At 45.5% G+C, this 23,436-nt stretch overlaps 1 protein-coding gene across 2 annotated transcripts; it reads right to left on the bottom strand.

The window, feature by feature from the left end:
• Nucleotides 1-10,154: 10,154 nt before the first annotated feature.
• ZNF552 (zinc finger protein 552) lies at nucleotides 10,155-18,665 on the bottom strand. Of its 2 annotated transcripts, XM_010386980.2 has the most exons (3): nucleotides 18,279-18,665; nucleotides 15,108-15,234; nucleotides 10,155-12,179 (listed from the first exon to the last, which is right to left on the bottom strand). In XM_010386980.2, exons 2-3 carry the CDS (start codon nucleotides 15,139-15,141, stop codon nucleotides 11,113-11,115), a joined length of 1,101 nt encoding a protein of 366 aa, XP_010385282.2. In that variant the 5' UTR covers nucleotides 15,142-15,234; nucleotides 18,279-18,665; the 3' UTR covers nucleotides 10,155-11,112. The 2 variants fall into 2 exon arrangements, with proteins under 2 accessions (XP_010385282.2, XP_030798145.1); XM_030942285.1 differs by lacking the exon at nucleotides 18,279-18,665 and having other exon boundaries at nucleotides 15,108-16,861.
• Between the last annotated feature and the right edge of the window lie 4,771 nt (nucleotides 18,666-23,436).

Genomic DNA, 23,436 nt, shown 5'->3' on the forward strand with positions numbered 1-23,436 from the left:
AGGTATCACATCAGACTCTAGAAAGCTCATCCTGCCCCCAGAGAATAAAAATACTATTTGAGATACTCCTAAACTTTACTTATCTAAGTGGCCATATCATTGGCATCATTCAGATTTACAATGTGTGCACTCAGAGCTGAGAACATTAAGTATTGATTGCTCTTTGAATTCATGTTACCAAAATTATTACAGTCAGTTTTGTGAGTTTCATTGTTTGGTTGGGAACAAAAGAAAATTCTCCATAAGACATAATGACACGATGGGTACAGAAAACAGAAAAAAAGAGTGAGACCTAGTATTTGCTACCATAACAGGGTGGCTATAGTTAAAATAATTTAATCATACATTTGAAAATAACTAAAAGAGTGTAATTGGATTGTTTATAATACAAAGGATAAATGCTTGAAGTGATGGAGGCACCATTAACCTTGGTGTGATTATTACATATGACATGGCTACATCAAAATATGTAATCTACAAATATATACACTACTATATACCCACAAAAAATAAAAATAAAGGCTGGGAGCAGTGGCTCACGCCTGTAATCCCAGCACTTTGAGAGGACAAGGCAGGCGGATCACCTGAGGTCAGGTGGGAGTTTGAAACAAGCCTGGCTACGTGGAGAAACCGCATCTCTACTGAAAATACAAAATTAGCCAGGCGTGGTGGTGCATGCCTGTAATCCCAGCTACTCGGGAGGCTGAGGCAGGAGAATTGCCTGAACACTGGAGGTGAAGCCTGCGGTGAGCTGAGATCGCGCCATTGTGCTCCAACCTGGGCAACAAGAGCGAGACTGTCTCAAAAAGTAATAATGAAATAAAAAAATAAATTGCTGGGCACAGTGGCTTTTGCCTGTAATCCCAACACTTCGGGAGCCCGAGGTGGGCAGATCACGAGGTCAGGAGTTCGAGACCAGCCTGACCAATGTGGTGAAACCACATCTCTACTAAAAATACAAAAATTAGCCGGGCATGGTGGTAGGCTCCTGTAGTCCGAGCTACTTGGGAGGCTGAGGCCAGAGAATTGCTTGAACGCAGGAGGTGGAGGTTGCAATGAACTGAGGTCTCGCCACTGTACTCCAGCCTGGGCAACAGAGCTAGAATCATTCTCAAAAAAATAAAATAAATAATAAATAAATAATAAACATGTAATGACAGGGAAATAGATGTTGGTACACCCTGAAGCAGGTAGTGAAGCTGGCAGTTGGCCACTGGTTCCCACAGAAAATTGCTCTACTGATGCTAGCAAACCCCAGAATTGGGGCTCAATGCAGGAGGGTTCTTGGCTTCATAAAGGAAATGATTCAAGAGCAAACCAACAGTGTAAAGTGAAGGCAAAGCAAGTTTAGGAGAGCAACAGAGTACAGGAAAACGGCTGCTCCACAGACAGAGCAGGGCTACTCCACAGGCAAAGTAGCACGGGGATTGTTGGCTACCTATATTTACAGCTACTCCTTAATTTTTTTTTTTTTTTTTTTTTTTTTTTGAGACGGAGTCTTGCTCTGTCGCCCAGGCTGGAGTGCAGTGGCCGGATCTCAGCTCACTGCAAGCTCCGTCTCCCGGGTTTACGCCATTCTCCTGCCTCAGCCTCCCGAGTAGCCGGGACTACAGGCGCCGGCCACCTCGCCCGGCTAGTTTCTTTTTGTATTTTTTAGTAGAGACGGGGTTTCACCATGTTAGCCAGGATGGTCTCGATCTCCTGACCTCGTGATCCGCCCGTCTCGGCCTCCCTAAGTGCTGGGATTACAGGCTTGAGCCACCGCGCCCGGCCAGCTACTCCTTAATTATGTGCTAAATAAGAGGTGGGTTATTCATGAATTTTCTAGAAAATGGTGGGGAGTTCCCAGAACCAGGGGTTCCTTCTCTGTTAAATTACATGAGGTAGCTTCTGGGCATTGTCATAGCATTTGTAAACTGCCAGGGTGCTGATCGGAGTGTCTTTTAGCATGCTAATTCATTAGAATGAGCATATAATAAGCAATGAGGGTAACTAGAGTTCATGTTCATTGCCATCTTAGTTTTACTGCTTTCAGCTGGTTTCTTTATTGCATCCTGTTTTGACCAGATCCTGCTTCATCATGAGCAGGGTCATGAAACAAGTCCTGCTGATCTACCGTCACTGTTTGAAATACTTGTTCTCCGGTGCCATAAAGAAGTAGCACTTAGGCCGGGCGCGGTGGCTCAAGCCTGTAATCCCAGCACTTAGGGAGGCCGAGACGGGCGGATCACGAGGTCAGGAGATCGAGACCCTCCTGGCTAACACGGTGAAGCCCCGTCTCTACTAAAAAATACAAAAAAAACTAGCCGGGCGAGGTGGCGGGCGCCTGTAGTCCCAGCTACTCGGGAGGCAGGCAGGAGAATGGCGTGAACCCGGGAGGCGGAGCTTGCAGTGAGCTGAGATCCGGCCACTGCACTCCAGCCTGGGCGACAGAGCGAGACTCCGTCTCAAAAAAAAAAAAAAAAAAAAGAAGTAGCACTTGAGGCCGGGCGCGGTGGCTCACGCCTGTAATCCCAGCACTTCGGGAGGCCGAGGCGGGTGGATCACGAGGTCAGGAAATCGAGTCTCCATCCTGGCTAACATGGTGAAACGCCATCTCTACTAAAAATACAAAAAATTAGCCAGGCGAGGTGGCGGGCGCCTGTAGTCCCAGCTACTCAGGAGGCTGAGGCAGGAGAATGGCATGATCCTGGGAGGCGGAGCTTGCAGTGAACGGAGATCTCACCGCTGCACTTTGAGACGGAGTGTCGCTCTGGGCCAAAAAAAAAAGAAATAGCATTTGAACATAAATTTAATTTATTTCGTAAGGCCATTTTTACTTCCTGCAGAAAGGGTACACTCGCCAGCAGTTTTGCCACAGGAGTACACTGAACAAAGGAGACAGGGTCATTTGTAACCTGACGAGTCCACCCTACTGCTGTGTCCCGTTTCCGTTGGCTGGAACGGGACCTCACATTCTGTATTTTCCCCATTGGCTAGCAACTTAGAACCTTTTAAAAGAGGCAAAGGTAAAGGAGAACAAAGAAAGGAGGAAGTAACTTGTGGAATGCTAAGAAAAGTAAAAACACTTTTAAATAAGGAAGAGGAACACGCTATGACCTAATGCTTGCTTGGACCAGTATAAGCATGTCAGTGCAAATATTTAGGCTAAATTGTGGGAGCTAAGAACATAAAGTACATTGACATCTTTATTACGGCTACAGATATTTAAGAATGCTAGCACAGGTCTTTCAATAAATTTTGTTTTAAGAGAAGTTACTATTTATTCCTAATTAGATGGAAAGGAAAGTCTTTTAAGAGAAATCTCTGCTTTACTTTTTACAATATTCCCCCTCTTTTTATTTCATAATTCTTCAAACTTGTTTAATGTTTTGACTTAATTGCTCCGTTTGTCCTTGTAAGAGAAGTAATCTTTTTTTCGAATAGGGTGGAGGAGAGTTCGGAGTTAACTCTGTAAGACTGGCAGAGACAAGTTTTTGTATAAAACTTTGAAGGTAGGGAATAATACAACAGCCTACAAGAATAAGTATACTAACAACAGAGTGAACAAGGTGAGAACTGAAGTTAAAATTTCTTTTTATTCACTGAACTAATGTTTTATTATTTTAGAAAAGGGGTTATTTGTTTTACAATGTTTGGAAAGTTTATTGGATAGGGGCTGTTAACCTTTGTAGTGCTTTTGTTATAGTTCTATCATGGGGGCAGTATTATTAGGAACAAAGGTACAATACTGAGTTTTGTATAAAACATTTAATTTATTGATCTTTTTGGGGAATTAGACACATTACCGCTGTTACAACTGAGCCATTAATTTTGTAGCTTCATCAACATTAATTGGTTTGCTTTCATGACACTGCTGAGGAATCAATTCTTTCTGCAGAGGTTCTAATACTGAGTTTTAATTATGACACAAACATCTTTTTCTGCTAATATTATATTTAAAGCTATTTTATTTTTCTAGGCCATCTGGCTAGTATATCCTAATTGCTTAGCTATCTCTTTGATGGCATCCTCAGTGTAATTTATGAATTGTTGCTGATTGTAATAGATATAGCTTATTTAGTCTACATTTTTTATAGTTACCAGAATAATGTGGATTTAAATTCTGCAGCTATTTGATTTTGTGCTTTAAACTTATCTGGCACTTCTCACAGGTCCTTAATAGCATTTATGTAAACCTGAGAATTAAAGGACTCATAAGGAGTTTTTCTTGGCCTGCGGTGTTTTGCTTTTACCTTTGTAGATTGATGAAATGCCAGGGCAAAGGGGATACCCAATTGGATTAGAGCACAAGTAATGCTCCAGTTATTTGGCAGAGTGTCCAGTAAAGGTCTTCCACAGTACCACTGTGCATTTGTTTGGGGATAGCTAAGCATGGACTGATGGGCAAGCTCTGGGAAAGGCTTCAGCCCTTTGCATCCTTTAATGCTTCCAAGGAACACTAAATTTTCCTCCTGCCTTGAGAGGCACGAAGTAAACTTGACATTCAGAGGTGGAAGCTGGATTGCCCCTGGGGACTGACCCTCAGGGTGTTAAATTTCAGGAAATAGCAGAGAGAGCTCAATATGTTGGATTATCCCAAACAGTGGAATTTTGAAAAAGAGCCACCATACAGTCCACATCTGGTCGACAAGGAGACCATCTGAGTGGCAAGGGAATAATCTGGGCCTCTGGCCTACTGTGCACACAAGTGTAATAATCGCTTTTATTTAAAGTGTGAATGGATTATTTAATCCATTTCAGCCAGGCATTTGCATCTTTATATTTTGTCTTGACAGTGAAGGTCTGTCCTAAATCTCTTGGTTTTACAATAGACACCTTAGTTTTACTAGATGTAGGAGCAACTGGTGTGGGATCTAGATCCGAGGCTACTGAAGAAGGGGGAGAAAGATGGGGGAATAATGTGTACTTTTAAAATAACTGGGAGGTCTTTTTTATTTAATTTTTCTTTTTCGAGACGGAGTCTTGCTCTGTCACCCAGGCTAGAGTGCAGTGGCACGATGTAAGCTCACTGCAACCTCTGCCTCCCAGGTTCAAGCGATTCTCCTGCCTCAGCCTCTCAAGTAGCTGGGATTACAGGTGCCCACCATCACACCTGGCTAATTTTTTTATTTTTAGTAGAGACGGGGTTTCACCATCTTGACCAGGCTGGTCTCAAACTCCTGACCTCAGGTTATCCACCTGCCTCTGCCTTCCAAAGTGCTGGGATTACAGGCGTGAGCCACCGCGCCCAGCCTATTTATGTTAATTTTTATACCATAGAAGCAACTAAGGGCAGGTCTAGAGTTAGTTAAGGTGGAGGTGGTGATAAAGAGAAGGACAGGGTTATGTTGACAAGACTGACAGAAGGGGTAGTCCTTTTAGTGAAATAGATGAGGGGTTTTAGATCTGCACAAACCTTTTCCTGGAAGTCTAACTTTGCTCTTGGGTAGTTTAAGGGACGTAGTCCTATTTACTACAAGGTTGCCAGGCGGTAGGAGCAGAAAATCGGTGTCTTGGCTGCAGGTCATTACAACAATGAGTGCTAGGGATAACTGTGTCAATTAGAGGGCTGCGACATAAATATTTGTGTGAAAAGGCTAGCTGTTGTTGATCTTTTACATTTCCACAAGGTATGACAGAGCAAGCGTTAAAGGCAATAGTCTGAGGTGAGTCAGACTTAGTTACATTAATAAAAAAGGAGCTAGTAACAATAAGGAAAGGAAGCAATATAAAAGGTGTATGAAAATTAATCTTTCTTTAACTTAGTAGGGCTTGATCCTAGTACAGTAACCCATAATTCTGAGAGGAAGATGTTTTCTTGACTTGAGTATGGTGGGTCCATTTTTTTTCTCTCGGCTGTGCGGGGCAGTCTCAGCGGTTAACGGCGTAAAATAGGGTTCTTCCCAGGCTGGCTTGAGCTTTTTCTATCTTTTGATGAGGATGTGGTTTTCAGGTTGCTGCTGGTGTACTGGAAATTCTAGGGGTGGTACCTGTGCTAAAAGACTTTTAGTTTCCAAGGGAAAGTGGAAGATAAATTAAGTATATAATTTTTGCTGCATATTCTGGGGCTTTAGGCCACATGGTGACTCCTCCTGCTCCATTCTTGTTCAGCGCTGCCCAGGGGATGCTGTGGCCCTGCCCCTTAATGTCTTGGCCTTCTTGTGGCCTTCATCACCTTGCTCACTGTGGCCTTGGGGATGAGGGGCCTTGTGACTCACCTGGCCACCTTAGGGCCTTAAGAAAGCTAAATACCATTGTATATTTGACAATGTTGTTTTGTATGATTTTATATCAGATAAGTTAAATTTTATCTTTATATTAATGTGCTATTCATGTTAAACTTAATTTTAATAAAATCTTATAGACACTATCTAATTTTAATGTCTGACTATAAGGTAAGAGTTTTACAGACTCTTTTTGTAATTTTTGTTAAAGAGCAGGTTAGTGCTTTAAGAAAAATCTATCGGCCGGGCGCGGTGGCTCAAGCCTGTAATCCCAGCACTTTGGGAGGCCAAGACGGGCGGATCATGAGGTCAGGAGATCGAGACCATCCTGGCTAACACGGTGAAACCCCGTCTCTACTAAAAAATACAAAAAAAAAAAACTAGCCGGGCGAGGTGGCGGGCGCCTATAGTCCCAGCTACTTGGGAGGCTGAGGCAGGAGAATGGCGTAAACCCGGGAGGCGGAGCTTGCAGTGAGCTGAGATCCGGCCACTGCACTCCAGCCTGGGCGACAGAGCGAGACTCCGTCTCAAAAAAAAGAAAAAGAAAAATCTATCGTGTTTTAATTTTAATGTCCGGTTCACAGAAAAACTGGATGATACCCTTTTAACTTTAGCCACTATGTTTACACACAGAATTTCCTTTACAATTAACATTTTAAAACTTGCTTAAACCTTTAAAACAAAAAAAAAATTTTAACCTTCAATGTAGGTAAACATCCATATTCTTATGCCTCCTTGTAATCTTATTAAAAGTTTATTTTATTTTTCTTACACACCTTGTTCATAAACTGTTTAATAATAATTTTACATCCAGGAGGCCGAATTACTTTTAAATTATACAATATTTATTGCATAAATTCCCTTTTATAGCTTTTCTTACGACTTTCACAATCTTCAACATGTCTTAACTTTCTGCCTTCCTTTTACACTATTTTTTCTTAGTTTCACCTCCTTTGTCTTCTTTTGATTTCTGTCTCTTCCAGTTTCTCTCTTACTCTTTCCTTCTATTTCTCTCTCTCATTTGCACTCTATTTTCCGCTTTCTCTCATCCCGTTTTCCTTTCTTCTCCTGAGTTCTCCAGCTCCTGCTGCAAGCAGGGCTGGGCCACCGCACAGGCCCCGCCCCCGCGCTGCTGTTTTTCCTATTTTTTTTTTGTTTTTTTTTCCCAGATTCCCCTTCTTACTCCCCCCCCCCCCCCCCCGCCCTTTTCTTTTTACACTGAGTTTCTTGGATTGAATGGGATTTGCGCGACTGCAGTCTGGGCCCCCCTGCAGTCACTGGCCTAGCGGCTTGACAGATAGGCTGGCCGCAAATCGCAAGAATTATGTCTTTTCACCGCCTATGCTCTCCACCCGGAGCCGGTCCCCAACCTCTCTTTGGGGAGAGGGACTTAATCTTTGGCGTGCCTGCCTACCTGTTTGGCTCTGCGCTTGCTGTTTTTGTTTTCTTTCTCTCTGACTTCCTCTCCCAGTTTCTTTTTTTTTTTCTGCTGGTCTTTCCTTTGTCTCTGCCAGCCACCTATGCTGCTGTTTTCTCCTCTGCTTTCCTCTCCCCTAGGGGAGGGACAGGCAGGAGCGGAGCTATTGTTTCTTCCTCTGAAAAGGAAAGGGGAATCTTTTTCCTACTACAGGAGGTTTGTGTGAGGTTCAACCCCCCACTGGGGGGTCTCACCTCTTTCTGACCTCCCAAGACATCCTAGGGAATACTTTACTGCGGTTTTTCTCTCCTTGGTATGTCCTAACCAAGGAATGCTTTACCATGCCGGCTTTTTCGTTAGTGCTGACCACCAAGGAAATACTTTACCGGCTCCTGCAGCTTCTCCTTCCGTGGTCTGTGCACAGAGTTGTTGCTGCATTATGTGAGGATCTTTAAGGTAGGTTGCTGGCCAGTTTTTTTTTTTTTCCATTGCTGAGTACGGATTTATTCGTCACACCGGGTGGGTCTCAATTTCTTACCCTTGACGACCTTGCAATAAGGTAGGGGAGCGCGCTACCCCATGAGAGAGGACTGCAGACTGCCCCAGAGGAGAATGTGTCCCTGTGCAGATTGCCACCAAATTGCTTGAAATGCTTGTTCTCCGGTGCGGTAAAGAAATAGCACTCGAACATAAATTTATTTAGTAAGGCCACTTTTACTTCCTGCAGAAAGGGTACACTCGCCAGTGGTTTTGCCACTAGAGTAGCGGAACTAAGGAGACAGGGTCATTTATAACCTGAGGCCTCCACCTTACCGCTGTGTCGGTTTCCATTGGCTGGAACTGGACCTCACATTCTGTATTTCTCCCGATTGGCTAGCAACTTAGAACTTTTTTTTTTTTTTTTGACTGAGTTTCACTGAGACCTCCAGGTTTGAGTGCAGTGGCAGGATCTGGGCTCACTGCAAGCTCGGCCTTCCGGGTTCATGCCATTCTCCTGCCTCAGCCTCCCAAGTAGCTGGGATTACAGGCTCCCCCCACTACCCTGGTTAATTTTTTGTATTTTTCGTAGATACGGGGTTTCACCTTGTTAGCTAGGATGGTCTCGATCTCCTGACCTCGTGATCCACCTGTCTCAGCCTCCCAAAGTGCTGGGATTACAGGCCTGAGCCACCGCACCCTGCCCTCAATTTCTTTTATCACATTGACATCTGTCTCAAAGTAAGGGCAACTTAACCAATGCCACTGTGGTACACATCAGCAGCTACAACTTTCACAATTGCTGCACAGGTAAAAAAGGCCATCTGAATGATAGCATAAACATGGCATCTGAGCTCCAAAATGTCATCTACTTACAAGCAAGTAATTATTTTCCAGTGACTGCAGAAATAGTTTCACACTGGGAACTGGGATTATCTCAGAATAAATGTTTTTTTTTGTTGTTTTTTGTTTTTTTTTTGAGACAGAGTCTGTCGCCCAGACTGGAGTGCAGTGGTGTGATCTCAGCTCACTGCAACCTCTGCTGCCTGGGTTCAAGTAATTCTCCTGCCTCAGCTTCATGAGTGAGTAGCTGGGATTACAGGCATGTGTCATCACACCTGGCTAAGTTTTGTATTTTTATAGAGATGGGGTTTCACCATGTTGGCCCGCCTGGTCTCAAACTCCTGACCTCAAGTGATCCGCCCACCTTGGCCTCCCAAAGTGCTGGGATTACAGGTATGAGCCACCACGCCCAGCCTTACAGGTGTGGTGGCTCACAGCTCAGGCCTGTAATCCCAGCACTTTGGGAGGCCAAGGCAGGCAGATCACTTGAGGCCAGGAGTTTGAGATGAACATGCTAACACGGTGAAACCCCATCTCTTCCAAAAATACAAAAAAACAGCCAGGCATGGTGGCTCACGCATGTAATCCCATCTACATGGGAGGTTGAGGTGGGAGAATCGCTTGAACCTGGGAGGTGGAGGTTGCAATCAGTCAGCCAAAATCACGCCACTGCACTCCAACCTGTTTGACAGAGTCTTTAAAAAAAAAAAACAAGGGCCGGGCGCGGTGGCTCAAGCCTGTAATCCCAGCACTTTGGGAGGCCGAGACGGGCGGATCACGAGGTCAGGAGATCGAGACCATCCTGGCTAACACGGTGAAACCCCGTCTCTACTAAAAAAATACAAAAAACTAGCCGGGCGAGGTGTTGGGCGCCTGTAGTCCCAGCTACTTGGGAGGCTGAGGCAGGAGAATGGCGGGAACCCGGGAGGCGGAGCTTGCAGTGAGCTGAGATCTGGCCACTGCACTCCAGCCCGGGTGACAGAGCAAGACTCCGTCTCAAAAAAAAAAAAAAAAAAAAACAAAAAAACAAAACAAAACAAAACAAAACAAAAAAAATCCCAGCAGCAACTCAAATATCCATAAATGGCTGAATGAATGGATGAATATACAACATTTCACGGCAGACTATACTTCTCAGCAATATAAAACAAATGAAATCATATGTCTACATTGATATCAAAATAAGCATGATGCAGGACAGCACCCAGGAATTATAAGAGGAAACACTTTATTACACCAGTCAGAAAATTCCAGAAAATGGAAAGTACTCTATTATAAAGCAGAATAAATCAATGGTTGTCTGGACAGCAGAGAGAAAAACTTTATAAAGCCTCCATGTAAATACAAAGGTGATAGATTAAATTCATTATTGTGACTCTGATGATGATTTCATGGGATTATAAGAAAATTCAAGCCAGGAGCAGTGGCTCACGCCTGTAATTGCAGAATTTTGGGAGGCCAAGGCAGGCAGATCACAAGGTCAGGAGATCGAGAACATCCTGGCTAACAGAGTGAAACCCCGTCTCTACTAAAAATACAAAAAAAATTAGCCGGGCGTGGTGGCAGGTACCTGTAGTCCCACCTACTTGGGAGGCTGACGCAGAATGGCGTGAACCCAGGAGACAGAGCTTCCAGTGAGCTGCAATCACGCCACTGTACTCCAGCCTGGGCGACAGAGTGAGACTCTGTCTCCAAAAAAAAAAAAAAAAAAAAAAAGAAAATTCAAGACTTATCCTACAGCTCAAATATGCATACTTTATTGGACATCATTTATATCTTTATTTTAGACACAGACAGGGTCTCTGTCACCCAGGCTGGACTGCAGTGTTGCAATCTCGGCTCACTGCAACCTCTGCCTCCCAGGTTCAAGCAATCTTCCCACGACAGCTCTCCTGTGAGTTATGAAGCCAGACTTCTGGATAAATATCCTATATTTGGCACACTAGTAAGGCCTTCATTCAGTGTTAACTATAATCCTGAAGGAATACAGAGGTGTGGCTACAAAACTGCCCGAATTTATTTTACTTATAAGGACTCTTCTCTAGTGTGAACTCTCCAATATCCAAGGAGAGCAGACCTTCGGGTAAACATTTTCCACATTTGCTGCAATCACAAGATCTTACTCAGGTGTGTACTATCCTGTATTTACTGAGACTGGACTCACTGCACTCATAAGGCCTTTCTTTTGTGAACTCTCTGATGATGACGAAGTGAAGAGATTTGCCTAAATTTTTTTTCACATTCACTACACCCGTAAGGCTTTTCTCCAGTGTGAACTCTCCTGTGTTTAGTGAGACTGGAGCTTTCAGCAAAAGATTTCCCACATTCACTGCACTCATAAGGCTTCTGACCAGTGTGAACTCTCTTATGAACACGGAATGTAGAGCTATGGGTAAATGACTTCCCACAGTCACTGCATTCATATGGCCTTTCTCCAGTGTGAATTCTCTGGTGTGCAATGAGGTGGTACTTGTGCCTAAAAAATTTCCGACAAACCTCACATTCATACGGCTTCTCTCCAGTGTGAATTCTCTGGTGAACAAGGAGGTGGGACTTACTGTTAAATAATTTCCCACATGTCCCACATGTATAAGGTTTTTCTCTAGCGTGAACTCCTTGGTGATTACTGAAGCTATTGTATTTGCTAAAGGATTTCCCATATTCACACCACACATAACATTCTTCTCTAGGGAGCAGTCTCTGGTGCTGACTGAGTATATGTTTGGTGCTAAAATGTTTCATGCATCCTCCACAGCTGTAATGAGTTTTTCCCCCACGAAAGGGAGACACACACTCGGTTTTTCTGTTTGACTTCTCCCCAGTGTGAGTGGCCTCTTTCTGGAGTAATCCTGACCTGGGCAAAAAGTCTTTTCCACTCTGACTGAAGACAGATGACTCCTCTGACACATGGAACTTACACCTCTTCACAAACAACGCTTCCTTAACACTGCTTCTGTAGGGTTTCTCTCCAATGTACTCATTCTGGTGTTGATGAAAGTTTCCACTGTCATACAATTTATTCCCCCAGGCCTCACAGCTGTGCAGTTTCTGCTTGGGATGTGTTCCCTGATGATCTCCAACGTGCAAAATGTCTCCCAAGATCGGGCCACACATCTCACAGGGGTGGACCTTCTTGAGAGACACACCTGCCATAGGAATCCTGACCTGAGTCTCTCTTTGTATATAAATACTCTGCTTAGAAGGTGCTTCCTCATCTTCCACTCCACACCAACAACCTGAAAGCAAGAAAATGCTGGTGAAGTGCATGTTAACTCTGGTGGGAAGGCACAGACCACTCACAAGTGTATCTGACAAATTGAGGAATTACTCCAAGGAAATACTTGGAGGAACAGAACGTTGGCTTCAGGTGGAAGATGGTGCTATTTATTATTGCTGGACTCTAAAGGTCACAGAATGTAGGAGGCCTCATGACGTAAAGGACACAACCAGGTATGTAACACAGTGAGTAAAGGCAGGGTCTACAATTCCTGCATCTGCAAACCACTCATCTGCAGAACTTTACATCCTCATGACATGTGAGTGCTGTAGAGAGGGATTTGTCCAGACCAAGGAAAACAGGAGCACAACACAGCAGCTACTGCTCGAGGACAGTTTAACAAAGTGTACCATTTGCTAACACAAAACCTGCATGCTAATACTGGAAACCACTGCAGATGAAGATGTGAGTAAAATTAAGATGTGGGGTCCAGAGACGTGAAGATTATTCAGGGGAATAAATACCAGACTACAAGCTCATGTACAAAGCATTAAAAAAAAAAAAGAGTACAACTGACAAGGAGTACAACTGACAATTCTGATGCTCTTTACAATGGGGAAGAGACCAGGAGCAGTGGCTCACAGCTGTAATGCCAACGTAGGAAGATCACCTGAGCCTGGAAATCCAAGACCAGCCTGGGAAATATGGTGAGTCCCCATTGCTACAGAAATTATTTTTAAAATGGTCAAGCGTGGTGATTCATGCCTGTAATCCCAGCACTTTGGGAGGCTAAGGCAAAGGGATTGCTCAAGTTCAGGAGATTGAGAACACCCCGGGCAACACAGCAAAACCTCCTCTCTGCAAACATAGCCAGGCGTGATGGTGTGCACCTGTAGTCCCACCTACTCAGGAGACTGAGGCTGGAGAATCACTTGAGCCCAGGAGGTTGAGGCTGCAGTGAGCTATATTCACACCACTGCACTCCAAGTAACAGTAAGTGAGTGTGACAACCTGTCTCAAAAAAGAAAAGAAAAGAGAGGAGAGGAGAGGAGAGGGAAGAGGGAAGAAAAGGGCCGTGCATCGTGGGTCACACCTGTAATCCCAGCACTTTGGGAGGTCGAGGTGGGCAGATCACCTGAGGTCAGGAGTTCGAGACCAGCCTGATCAACATGGAGAAACCCTGTCTCTACTAAAAATATAAAATATTACCTGGGCGTGATGGCACATGACTGTAATCGCAGGTACTCAGGAGGCTGAAGCAGGAGAATCACTTGAGCCTGGGAGACAGAGGTTGCAGTGGGCCGAGATGGCACCATTACACTCCAGTCTGGACCACAAGAGTGAAACTCTGTCTCAAAAAAAAAAAAAAGAATGGAGAAGGCCAGGCGCAGTGGATTATGCCTGTAATCCCAGCACTGTGGGAGGCCGAGGGGGGCGGATCATGAGGTCAGGAGTTTGAGACCAGCCTGGCCAATATGGTGAAACCCCATATCTACTAAAAATACAAAAATTAGCCAGGCATGGTGGCACGCGCCTGCAGTCCCAGCTACTTGGGAGGCTGAGGCAGAAAAATTGCTTGAACCCAGGAGGTGGAGGTTGCAGTGAGCCAAGATCACACCACTGCACTCCACCCTGGGCAACAAAGTGAGACTCTGTCTCAAAAAAAAAAAAAAAATTAGCTGGGCATAGTGGCATGCACCTGTATTCCCAGCTTCTCAGGAGGCTGAGGCAGGAGAATTGCTTCAGCCCAGGGGGCAGAGGTTGCAGTGAGGCGAGATCAAGCTACTTCACTCCAGCCTGGGCAACAGAACAAGATCCTATCTCAAAAAACAAACAAAACCAAAAACAAGAATGAAGGAGAAAAGACGATAACAGAAATCATGTGTGCCTACTTGTCTGGACCCAAAAATACTACTGAAATAGAATAGGTTTCTGGCATGATTGGAATAAAACTCTGAAATCATGCCCCACTGTTCTAGGATGCTATTCTGCAGGGACTCACAACCTATAATGCTGAGGCCAGATTCATTTGCATCTTCTGACCACAGAAGATGATCCCACCACCAAGATAACCAAGTACAAGAGAAATACATGATGTAAAAACAAAGGGAAAGACAGAACATGGAAACAGCCAACACTGGCTTAGAACAGCTCAGCACATGACAGCAGACAGGAAACTAAATATTACAAAAAGAATTTCTGTTTTTTGAGACAGAGTCTTGCTCTGTTGCTCAGGCTGGAGCGCGATGGCACAATCTCGGCTCACTGCAACCTCTGCCTCCCAGGTTCAAGCAATGCTCCCACCTTAGCCTTCCAAATAGCCAGGATTACAAGCGTGTGCCACCATGCCTGGCTAATTTTTCTATTTTCAGTAGAGACGGGGTTTCACCATGTCAGCCAGGCTGTTCTCAAACTCCTGGCCTCAAGTAATCCACCTGTCTTGGCTTCCCCAAGTGCGGAAATTATAGGCATGAGCCACCGCACCAGACCTGTGAAGAGAATTTCTAAGGAGGGTATTTCAAGAACACTCTGTAGTCTATGTAGGCAGTGACAATGTCAACGAAGACAATTCCTGGCACAGGGAGGCATGAAGAAATAGCAGGTAGAGGAATGAATTAGATCCCGAACCTGAAATCTGGATGAAATCATACAAACATCCACAGGACAAACAAGGTAGCCTGCATTAAGATGCCTGTAAGACTTCTGACTCTGAATTCCTCCCTGGGAGCCTACAGCCACCTGGGAGCTCACTAGCAGGTGTTGGGGCTGCTCCAAAAAAGGAGCAGGGCAGTATGGACACCTCAGTCCTACCAACCAAGAAATTACCCACAGAACTGAAGTAGGAAGCTGTGTCCATGCTCCTGACATGAGAAAGTCTTGCCAATAGAAAAAGAGGGGGAAAGACGGAGACTAGCTCAGGTCACAGGGGTGAGTGTGGGCAACTTACCCAGGGAGGATATAAGTGCCAGGTTCTCCAGCATCACATCACGGTACAGGCATCTCTGAGCCTCACTAAGGAGATTCCATTCCTCCTGGGTAAAGTTCACAGCCACGTCTTCAAAAGTCACTGTGCCCTGTTATGACGTTGACAGATGAAACTACAAACGGCCCCTATGCTGAGGTATCACAATCCCTCTCTCCCACACATCCACTCTTGCATGTCCTCCTCAAGGTCCTCAAACATAGGAGAAACTAGGCCCACTGGTCATGGGGTAGAGCCACCACCAACAATAATTAGGTGAACAAATAGGTATCTGTGCGGTGGCTGTGACATAAAGTCCACCCCCTCCTGACAGGCACTTCCCCTAGTATGGCCGAGGTCATGGAGAGCCCAATGTGGCACCTTCAGTACAGCAGAGATACCCTCTCTGAAAGCACATTCTTTAGACTTCCCAGGTACATATCCATGTCCATCCCCAGCTGACTGCCACACACCACTGGCCTCTCTCTAGCCTTTAAACAACTTGAAGTATTCATGCCCTCCTTTTTCTTCTACTAGTGTGGGTGAAAATCTCCCGCTAGAGTTGTATTGTAAAGGGGCAAAATAAATGACAACCAATACTCGACAGATGCCATTAACAGCAGTTTAAAAATAAAATATATTCACAAACTGGTAAGAGGGACACCACTCACCACAGAGGGATTTCACTGTGGATAAGAGAGAGTAGCCGGGCGCGGTGGCTCAAGCCTGTAATCCCAGCACTTTGGGAGGCCATGTCCCTGACAAAGTATGCTGTCAGATACATCTTACCTTCATTGTCACTTATCTCCCTGTTCTGTGTTTATGAATGACAATAATGTCAGCTAGGGATCCAAGCAAGGAATCCAGTCTTCAGTCTCCAATCACTGATTCCTGGCCCGCTAAAAGATTTAGCATGTTAATCTGAAGTGTGCCCTCCTAAACGTGACCCTTGGCTAACTCACCTTAGTCCACACATTCATTTCTATATATTGCATGGCCCCAATATCAGTTCATTTCCAGATATCCCAACCTATGTGGACATTACTGACTTGTTGCCTCTACTTACTGGTCTCTGAATCATCTCAGATTCTTAACAACGCTCCTTATAACCCCAGTGAATGTTATGCCTACTGTCAACTTGCTCATCTCAGCTGATACAGCCTCTATCAGTACAGCTGCTAAGACCAAAAACTATGGGGTCATACCTGAAACCTCTCTTTCACACATTTACCATCATATTAAAATCTAGCTTCCCCTTTGCAAAATGTGAATAGTGACTCCAGCCACATCTTCTTAGCCATGAATTGTTCATTAACCCTCACCTGGATTATGGAATCAGCCTCAACATTGATCTTCCTTCCTCCTCCCTCAACTCCACATTCTGTTCTCCAGTATGGAGCCAAACAGAACGTCAATAACATCAACTCCCCGCTCTCATCCGTCTTATCTCTAAGGATTTTGCTTCCTGGCACAAAATCCAGGGTTAACCTTCTAAGTGTATTTACACAGGTTCACTGGAATGGGAATACCTCCATACTACGTGTCATGGAGTTAGGACCTTGGCTTTCGGGTTTCTCCAAGGTTCCTAGATCAAATGTCTGAAAAAATACCACTTAAGAGTCCCAGGGCCAGGTGTGTTGGCTCATGCCTGTAAGCTCAGCACTTTGGGTGGCCAAGGTGGGTGGATCGCTTGATCCCATAAGTTTGATGCCAGCCTGGACAACACAGAGAAACACCGCCTCTACTTAAAAATAAAATATAAAAATAAAAATTTAGCCGGGCATGGTACTGCACGTCTGCAGCCCCAGCTACTCAGGAGGCTGAACCAGGGAAGTCGAGTCTGCAGTGGGCAGAGATCACGCCACTGCACTCCAGCCTGGGCGACAGAGTGAGAACCTGTCTCAAAAAAGTTTAAAAAATTAATTTATTTACTTATTTTTTGAGACAGAGTGCCCGGTCATATTAAAGTAAATTTAAAAGAGACCCACGAGGCCGGGCGCGGTGGCTCAAGCCTGTAATCCCAGCACTTTGGGAGGCCGAGACAGGCGGATCACGAGGTCAGGAGATCGAGACCATCCTGGCAGACAAGGTGAAACCCCGTCTCTACTAAAAAATACAAAAAAACTAGCCGGGCGAGGTGGCGGGCGCCTGTAGTCCCAGCTACTTGGGAGGCTGAGGCAGGAGAATGGCGTTTTTAACCCTGGAGGCGGAGCTTGCAGTGAGCCGAGATCGCGCCACTGCACTCCAGCCTGGGCGACAGAGTGAGACTCCGTCTCAAAAAAAATAAATAAATAAAAAATAAAAAAAAAGAGACCCAGGCCACCACAAGCTAGAGAACACGTGGATAGAAGTCAGGACCAGTGAGGGAGTAGAACACCCTCCACTTTCTTTCTTTTGTTTTTTTGAGACGGAGTTTCGCTCTGGTTGCCCAGGCTGGAGTGCAATGGCGCGACCTCTGAAACCTACGCCTCCCAGGTTCAAGCGAGTCTCCTGCCTCAGCTTCCCAAGTAGCTGGGATTACAGGCATGCGCCACCACGCCTGGCTAATTTTGTATTTCTAATAGAGAGGGAGATTCTCCATGGTTGGTCAGGCTAGTCTCTAACTCCCGACCTCAGGTGATCCGCCCGCCTAGGCTACCCAAAGTGCTGGGATTACAGGAGTGAGCCACCGCACCCGGCCACACCCTCCACTTTCTTGTATGAGTTCCTTAAATGCTTCTACAGCCATAAGAGCGTGAGGGGAGAGGCTGACTTTACAGGACTGTGTCCCTGATAGGATCTGGTAAGCTCAGGCCTCCCTGAACGCTTTTGTGTGCCTGGAGCCAGGTGACCTTGGACTGTTGTCTGACCTGCGTGTCTCAGCACAAAATGTGATCTACAAGGATTCAATCTCAAAGGGCCCCAACGTCATCCTCTCTCTGTTCTTTATTTGGCCTCGGGGAACTTTAAAAGCCCGGACTTTGATCCAGTCCCTTCTTTCTTGGAAATTCTCCATATTTCTAGTGGCCTCGCAATGATTTCACAGCCCCCAGCCTCTTTGCTTTTCCAGGGGGAGTTCCGCCTCACAGGTTGTTCCCTACAGGCGCCTGTGGACCCCAGGTTCCATCGTCCCGGATCCGTCCATCTTCAGGCCATTGCCCTCGCCCCTCCCTGTACCTGTCGTTCTCCCCACCGGTGTGTGAAACAGGGATCCCTTCCGAGAGCGTCTCAGTGTCCCGACGCCAGGTCCGGGTTGCAGAGCCGTGAGCAGGTGCCACTCCCTCGCTGCTTTAGGACTTGTGTGACTACGAGGTGACCGGAGAGCACGGAAGGCGTCACAATTACCTGAACCAGGAACCTCAGAGCGGGGGCGGCCATGGGACCACGTAGGGTAAAATGGGTTGAGAGCCGCGGGCGCCGTTAAAGAACTGCAGATTTACGTCTGTGCAGAGAGAAGAACTACTCTCGACCTTCTGGATCCATTCACCACAACGGTCCCTCCACAGCGGTCCCAGGCCTCTCATTCCACAAACACACCTTAAGCCAATGGAAATGGCCGCTACTAAAGGGCGCCGGGAGTCCCGCCTCTACCTTACCTGCGCATACGGAAGCGCCTTCAATCTGAGCTCTCACTGGCTTTGTGTGCTGTCATTTGACGCAGAGCTTTCTGGGTACTGTAGTTTCCCAGGTTCCAACATGGTAAAGATAGCGATCCTCTGCGGCTCTTGCTAAGGGAAAGCCCAGCTCCACCTCCTGGGCTCTCAGGGAGGAGTCCTGACCCCGCACAGTGGCATGCGCTTATAATCCCAAATTTTGGGAGGCTGAGGTGGCAGGAGAATGGTTGAGCCCAGGTGGTCCAGGCTGCACTGAGCTATACCTGCACCTCTGCACTCCAGACTGGGCGACAGACCCTGTCTCAAAACAAAAGTTAATTAAGCATTTGTGCTGTTAAGGGAGAAGACCACCCCTCATACTGTTTTATGCCCAATTTCTGCCTCCAAAGAAAGAAGTAAAAACTAAAAGGCAGAAATGAAATCCACAGGCAGACAGCCTGGCGCCACACCCTGGGCCTGGTTAAAGATCAACCCCTGAACTAACCGGTTATGTTATCTATAGATTCCAGACACTGTATGGAAAAGCGTTGTGAAAATCCCTGTCCTGTTCTGTTCAGTTCTGATTACCAGTGTGTGCAGTCCCCAGTCACATACCCCTGCTTGCTTGCTCGCTCAATCAATGACGACCCTCTCACGCGGACCCCTTTAGAGTTGTAAGCCCTTAAAAGGGACAGGAATTGCTCACTTGGGGAGCTTGGCTGTTGGAGACATGAGTCTTGCCAAAGCTCCCGGTTGAATAAAGCCCTTCCCTCTTTAACTCGGTGTCTGATGGGTTTTGTCTGCAGCTTGTCCTGCTACATTTCTTGGTTCCTTGACCAGGAAGCAAGGTGATTAACGGATGGTTGAAGCAGCCCCTTAGGAAGCTTAGTCCTGCCCTGTGGAGCCTCCCTACAGGGGACTCTGGCCAAGCTTGAGGGACGCGGATCCTGAGAGCGCTCCCAGGTAGGCAGTTGCCCGGGTGGAACACCTTGCCAGAGCAGCTTGTGGCAGGCCCCCATGGAGGATCAACGCAGTGGCTGAACACTGAGAAGGAACTGGCACTTGGAGTCTGGACATCTGAAACTTGGTAAGACTGGTCTTTGGAACTTGCCCACTCCATTTGAGTGGAAGGATGGCCTGATCACCCATGGTGTGCCTGTACTGGCATTTTGGTTTTTGTTTTTGACTTGACTTGGATTGCTTGATACTTGGGTTTTGGTTTTGACCTGGCTTGGATTTCTGGATAGTCTGATTTTGGTTTTGATTCTGGTTTGGTGTAAACTGTAAAAGAGTGTATATGCCCTTTTTACTCGTTCTTTGTTTTGTGGTATGCCTGTGGTGTGAGTGTGGTGTTTTGTCTCAAAGAAGCATGGGTCAGGCACAAAGTAAACCCACCGCACTAGGTACTATGTTGAAAAATTTCAAGAAAGGATTTAAGGGAGATTACAGTGTTACTATGACGAGGGAAAACTTAGAACTTTGTGTGAAATAGACTGGCCAGCATTAGAGGTGGGTTGGCCATCAGAAGGAAGCCTGGACAGGTCCCTTGTTTCAAAGGTAATGTGTCCAGAATTGGTTCCTTCCGGTGGGTTCTTGGTCTCACCGACTTCAAGAATGAAGCCACGGACCCTCATGGTGAGTGTTAAAGTTCTTAAAGATGGTGTGCCCGGAGTTTGTTCCTTCAGATGTTCAGATGTGTCTGGAGTTTCTTCCTTCTGGTGGGTTCGTGGCCTCGCTGACTTCAGGAGTGAAGCTGCAGACCTTTACGGTGAGTGTTACAGCTCATAAAGCCCGCGTGTCCACAGTTGTTCATTCCTCCCGGTGGGTTCATGGTCTCACTGGCTTCAGGAGTGAAGCTGCAGACATTTGCAGTAAGTGTTACAGATCATAAAGGCAGTGCAGACCTAAAGAGTGAGCAGCAGCAAGATTTATTGTGAAGAGCAAAATAACAGTTTCCAGAGAGTGGAAGGGGACCTGAACGGGTTGCCACTGCTGACTCGGGTGGCCAGCTTTTATTCCCTTATTTGGCCCCACCCGCATCCTGCTGATTGGTCCATTTTACAGAGCTCTGATTGGTCCATTTTACAGAGTGTTGATTAGTCTGTTTTTACAGAGTGCTGATTGGTGCGTTTACAAACCTGTAGCTAGACAGAAAAGTTCTCCAAGTCCTCACCTGACCCAGAAGCCCAGCTGGCTTCACCTTTCAGTATGGCACAAGGTAACGTGTAAGTCAGGGCACCCAGACCACTTCATGTACATAGACACTTGGTTACAGATGGTTTTACCCTCCACCCCACCCCCTACAGTGGTTGAGAGAACAGCAGCATAAGCAGCTGACAGAGGCAAGGAAAGACCAGCAGAGAGAGAGAAAGGAAAGAGACAGAGAGGAAAAAAGACAGAGGAAGAGACAGAGAGACAAAGAGGGAGTCAAGGAGAGAGAGAGAGAAAGAGAGAGGCAGAAAGAGAGAGGGAGAGACAGAGGCAAAAAGAAAGTCAGAGAGAGACAAAGTCAAAGAGAGAAAGAAAGAGAGAAAAGAGAGATATACAAGTAGTTAAGAAAAAAAAAAGTGTACCCTATGCCTTTAAAAGCCAAGGTAAATTTAAAGCCTATAATTGATAATGAAAGGTATTCTCTATAACCTTATAATGCTCTAATACCACTTTGTTGTCAGTGTAAACAAGGGCATATCCTGAAAGCACTGAGGCCTTCCTATCAAAAATCCTTAACCCAGTAGCCCGCTGATGGCCCAGATGCATTAAATCTGTAGCGGCAACTGCTTTGCTTACAAAAGAAAGTGAAAACTTAACTTTTAGAGGAAACCTCATTGTGAGCACACCTCACTAGTTCAGAAGTATCCTAAAAAAAAAAAAAAAAAAAAAAAAAGGATGATTTAACATTAACCCTGAAAATTCCCTTAACACAGCAGGTTTCCTAACAGGGGCTCTAAATCTTAATTACCATACAAAGGTCCAACCAGACTTAGGAGGAATTCCCTTGAGGACAGAATGATCTATGGTTGTTCCCCATAATTGAAGGAAAAAAAAAAGTCATCTATACCAATTCGAAGTTAATTTGGACTAAATAAGGTCTTTTTTTTTTTTTTTTGAGACAGAGTCTTGCTCTGCCACCAAGGCTGGAGTGCAGTGGCCGGCTCTCAGCTCACTGCAAGCTCCGCCTCCCGGGTTCACGCCATTCTCCTGCCTCAGCCTCCCGAGTAGTTGGGACTACAGGCGCCCGCCTCGTCGTCCGGCTAGTTTTTTGTATTTTTTAGTAGAGACGGGGTTTCACCGTGTTAGCCAGGATGGTCTCGATCTCCTGACCTCGTGATCCGCCCGTCTCGGCCTCCCAAAGTGCTGGGATTACAGGCTTGAGCCACCGCGCCCGGCCTAAATAAGGTCTTATTAATAGCAAAGGATAATTGAAATCCCAAACTTACAAGGTTTTCAGTAAAAGTAAAGTTTGCTAAAAGTTAACAGTGTGACATGTATTATAGTAACTTCTAATTTTCTGGCCTTAGACAGTCTAGTCCACAGACATAAAGGAAGTTCACTTTAGAAAACAATGGTTATCATCTTCAAAAAAAAAAAAAAAAAGGAGGGGGAAGGGAGGGCAGAATTTATGTAAAAAGAATGTTATATGGTAAATTCTTATCCTGAAATAAATTAACTGGTTGTTTACAGAAAGAAATGTTTGTAATCAGTCAGAAAGTTGAGGCATGTTGAAGAATTGTCAGCGAAAGTTGTGAAAGAAAAAAAGTTATAAAAAAATTATGCAAGAAATATTGCGTAATTTAAAAGTAACTAGGCCTCCTGAATGTAAAACTATTTAAAAAAAACAAAATGTTTACGTACAAAGTGTACAAGGAAAGTAAAATATACCTTTGGTAAAAGGATTATAAGGACGCATAAGACCGTAAATTTTTACCTACATTAAAAGGTTAAAATATATATAAATGGCCAGACGTGGTGGCTCACCCCTGTAATCGCAGCACTCTGGGAGGCCAAGGAGGGCGGATCACGAGATCAGGAGATCGAAACCATCCTGGCTAACACAGTGAAACCCCATCTCTACTAAAAATAGAAAAAATGGGCTGAGCGTGGTGGCAGGCGCCTGTTATCCCAGTTACTCGGGAGGCTGAGGCAAGAGAATCGCTTGAATCCGGGAGGTTGAGGTTGCAGTCGCTGAGATCGCGCCATTGCACTCCAGCCTGGGCAACAAGAGTGAAACTCCGTCTCAATAAATAATTAAATAAATAAATAAATAAATAAATAAATAATACAGGAACCATTGTCAGATATAAAATAGTGTTTGACTTCTTTAGTCTAAAAAATAATAAAAACAGGTCTTAAGGAAATTCTTCAGGCCGGGCGCGGTGGCTGAAGCCTGTAATCCCAGCACTTTGGGAGGCCGAGACGGGCGGATCACGAGGTCAGGAGATCGAGACCATCCTGGCTAATATGGTGAAACCCCGTCTCTACTAAAAAATACAAAAAACTAGCCGGGCGACGAGGCAGGCGCCTGTAGTCCCAGCTACTGGGGAGGCTGAGACAGGAGAATGGCGTGAACCCGGGAGGCGGAGCTTGCAGTGAGCTGAGAGCTGGCCACTGCACTCCAGCCTGGGCGGCAGAGCAAGACTCCGTCTCAAAAAAAAAAAAAAAAAAAAAAAAAAAAAGGTGGAAAGAAGAAAAACTCGAGCCAGACTAGGAAGGACCCTACCTTGTGCTGTTAACCACCAAGACTG

This window comes from Rhinopithecus roxellana, chromosome 12 (genome assembly GCF_007565055.1).
Source record: "Rhinopithecus roxellana isolate Shanxi Qingling chromosome 12, ASM756505v1, whole genome shotgun sequence".
In the NCBI taxonomy this organism is placed as follows: Eukaryota; Metazoa; Chordata; class Mammalia; order Primates; family Cercopithecidae; genus Rhinopithecus; species Rhinopithecus roxellana.

Coding starts and splice junctions, on each gene's coding strand:
- ZNF552 (XM_010386980.2), bottom strand. CDS start 15,141: ATGCTGGAGAACCTGGCACTTATATCCTCCCTGG. Junction 12,180..15,107: donor GGCACTTATATCCTCCCTGG/GTAAGTTGCCCA, acceptor TCTTGCTTTCAG/GTTGTTGGTGTGGAGTGGAA.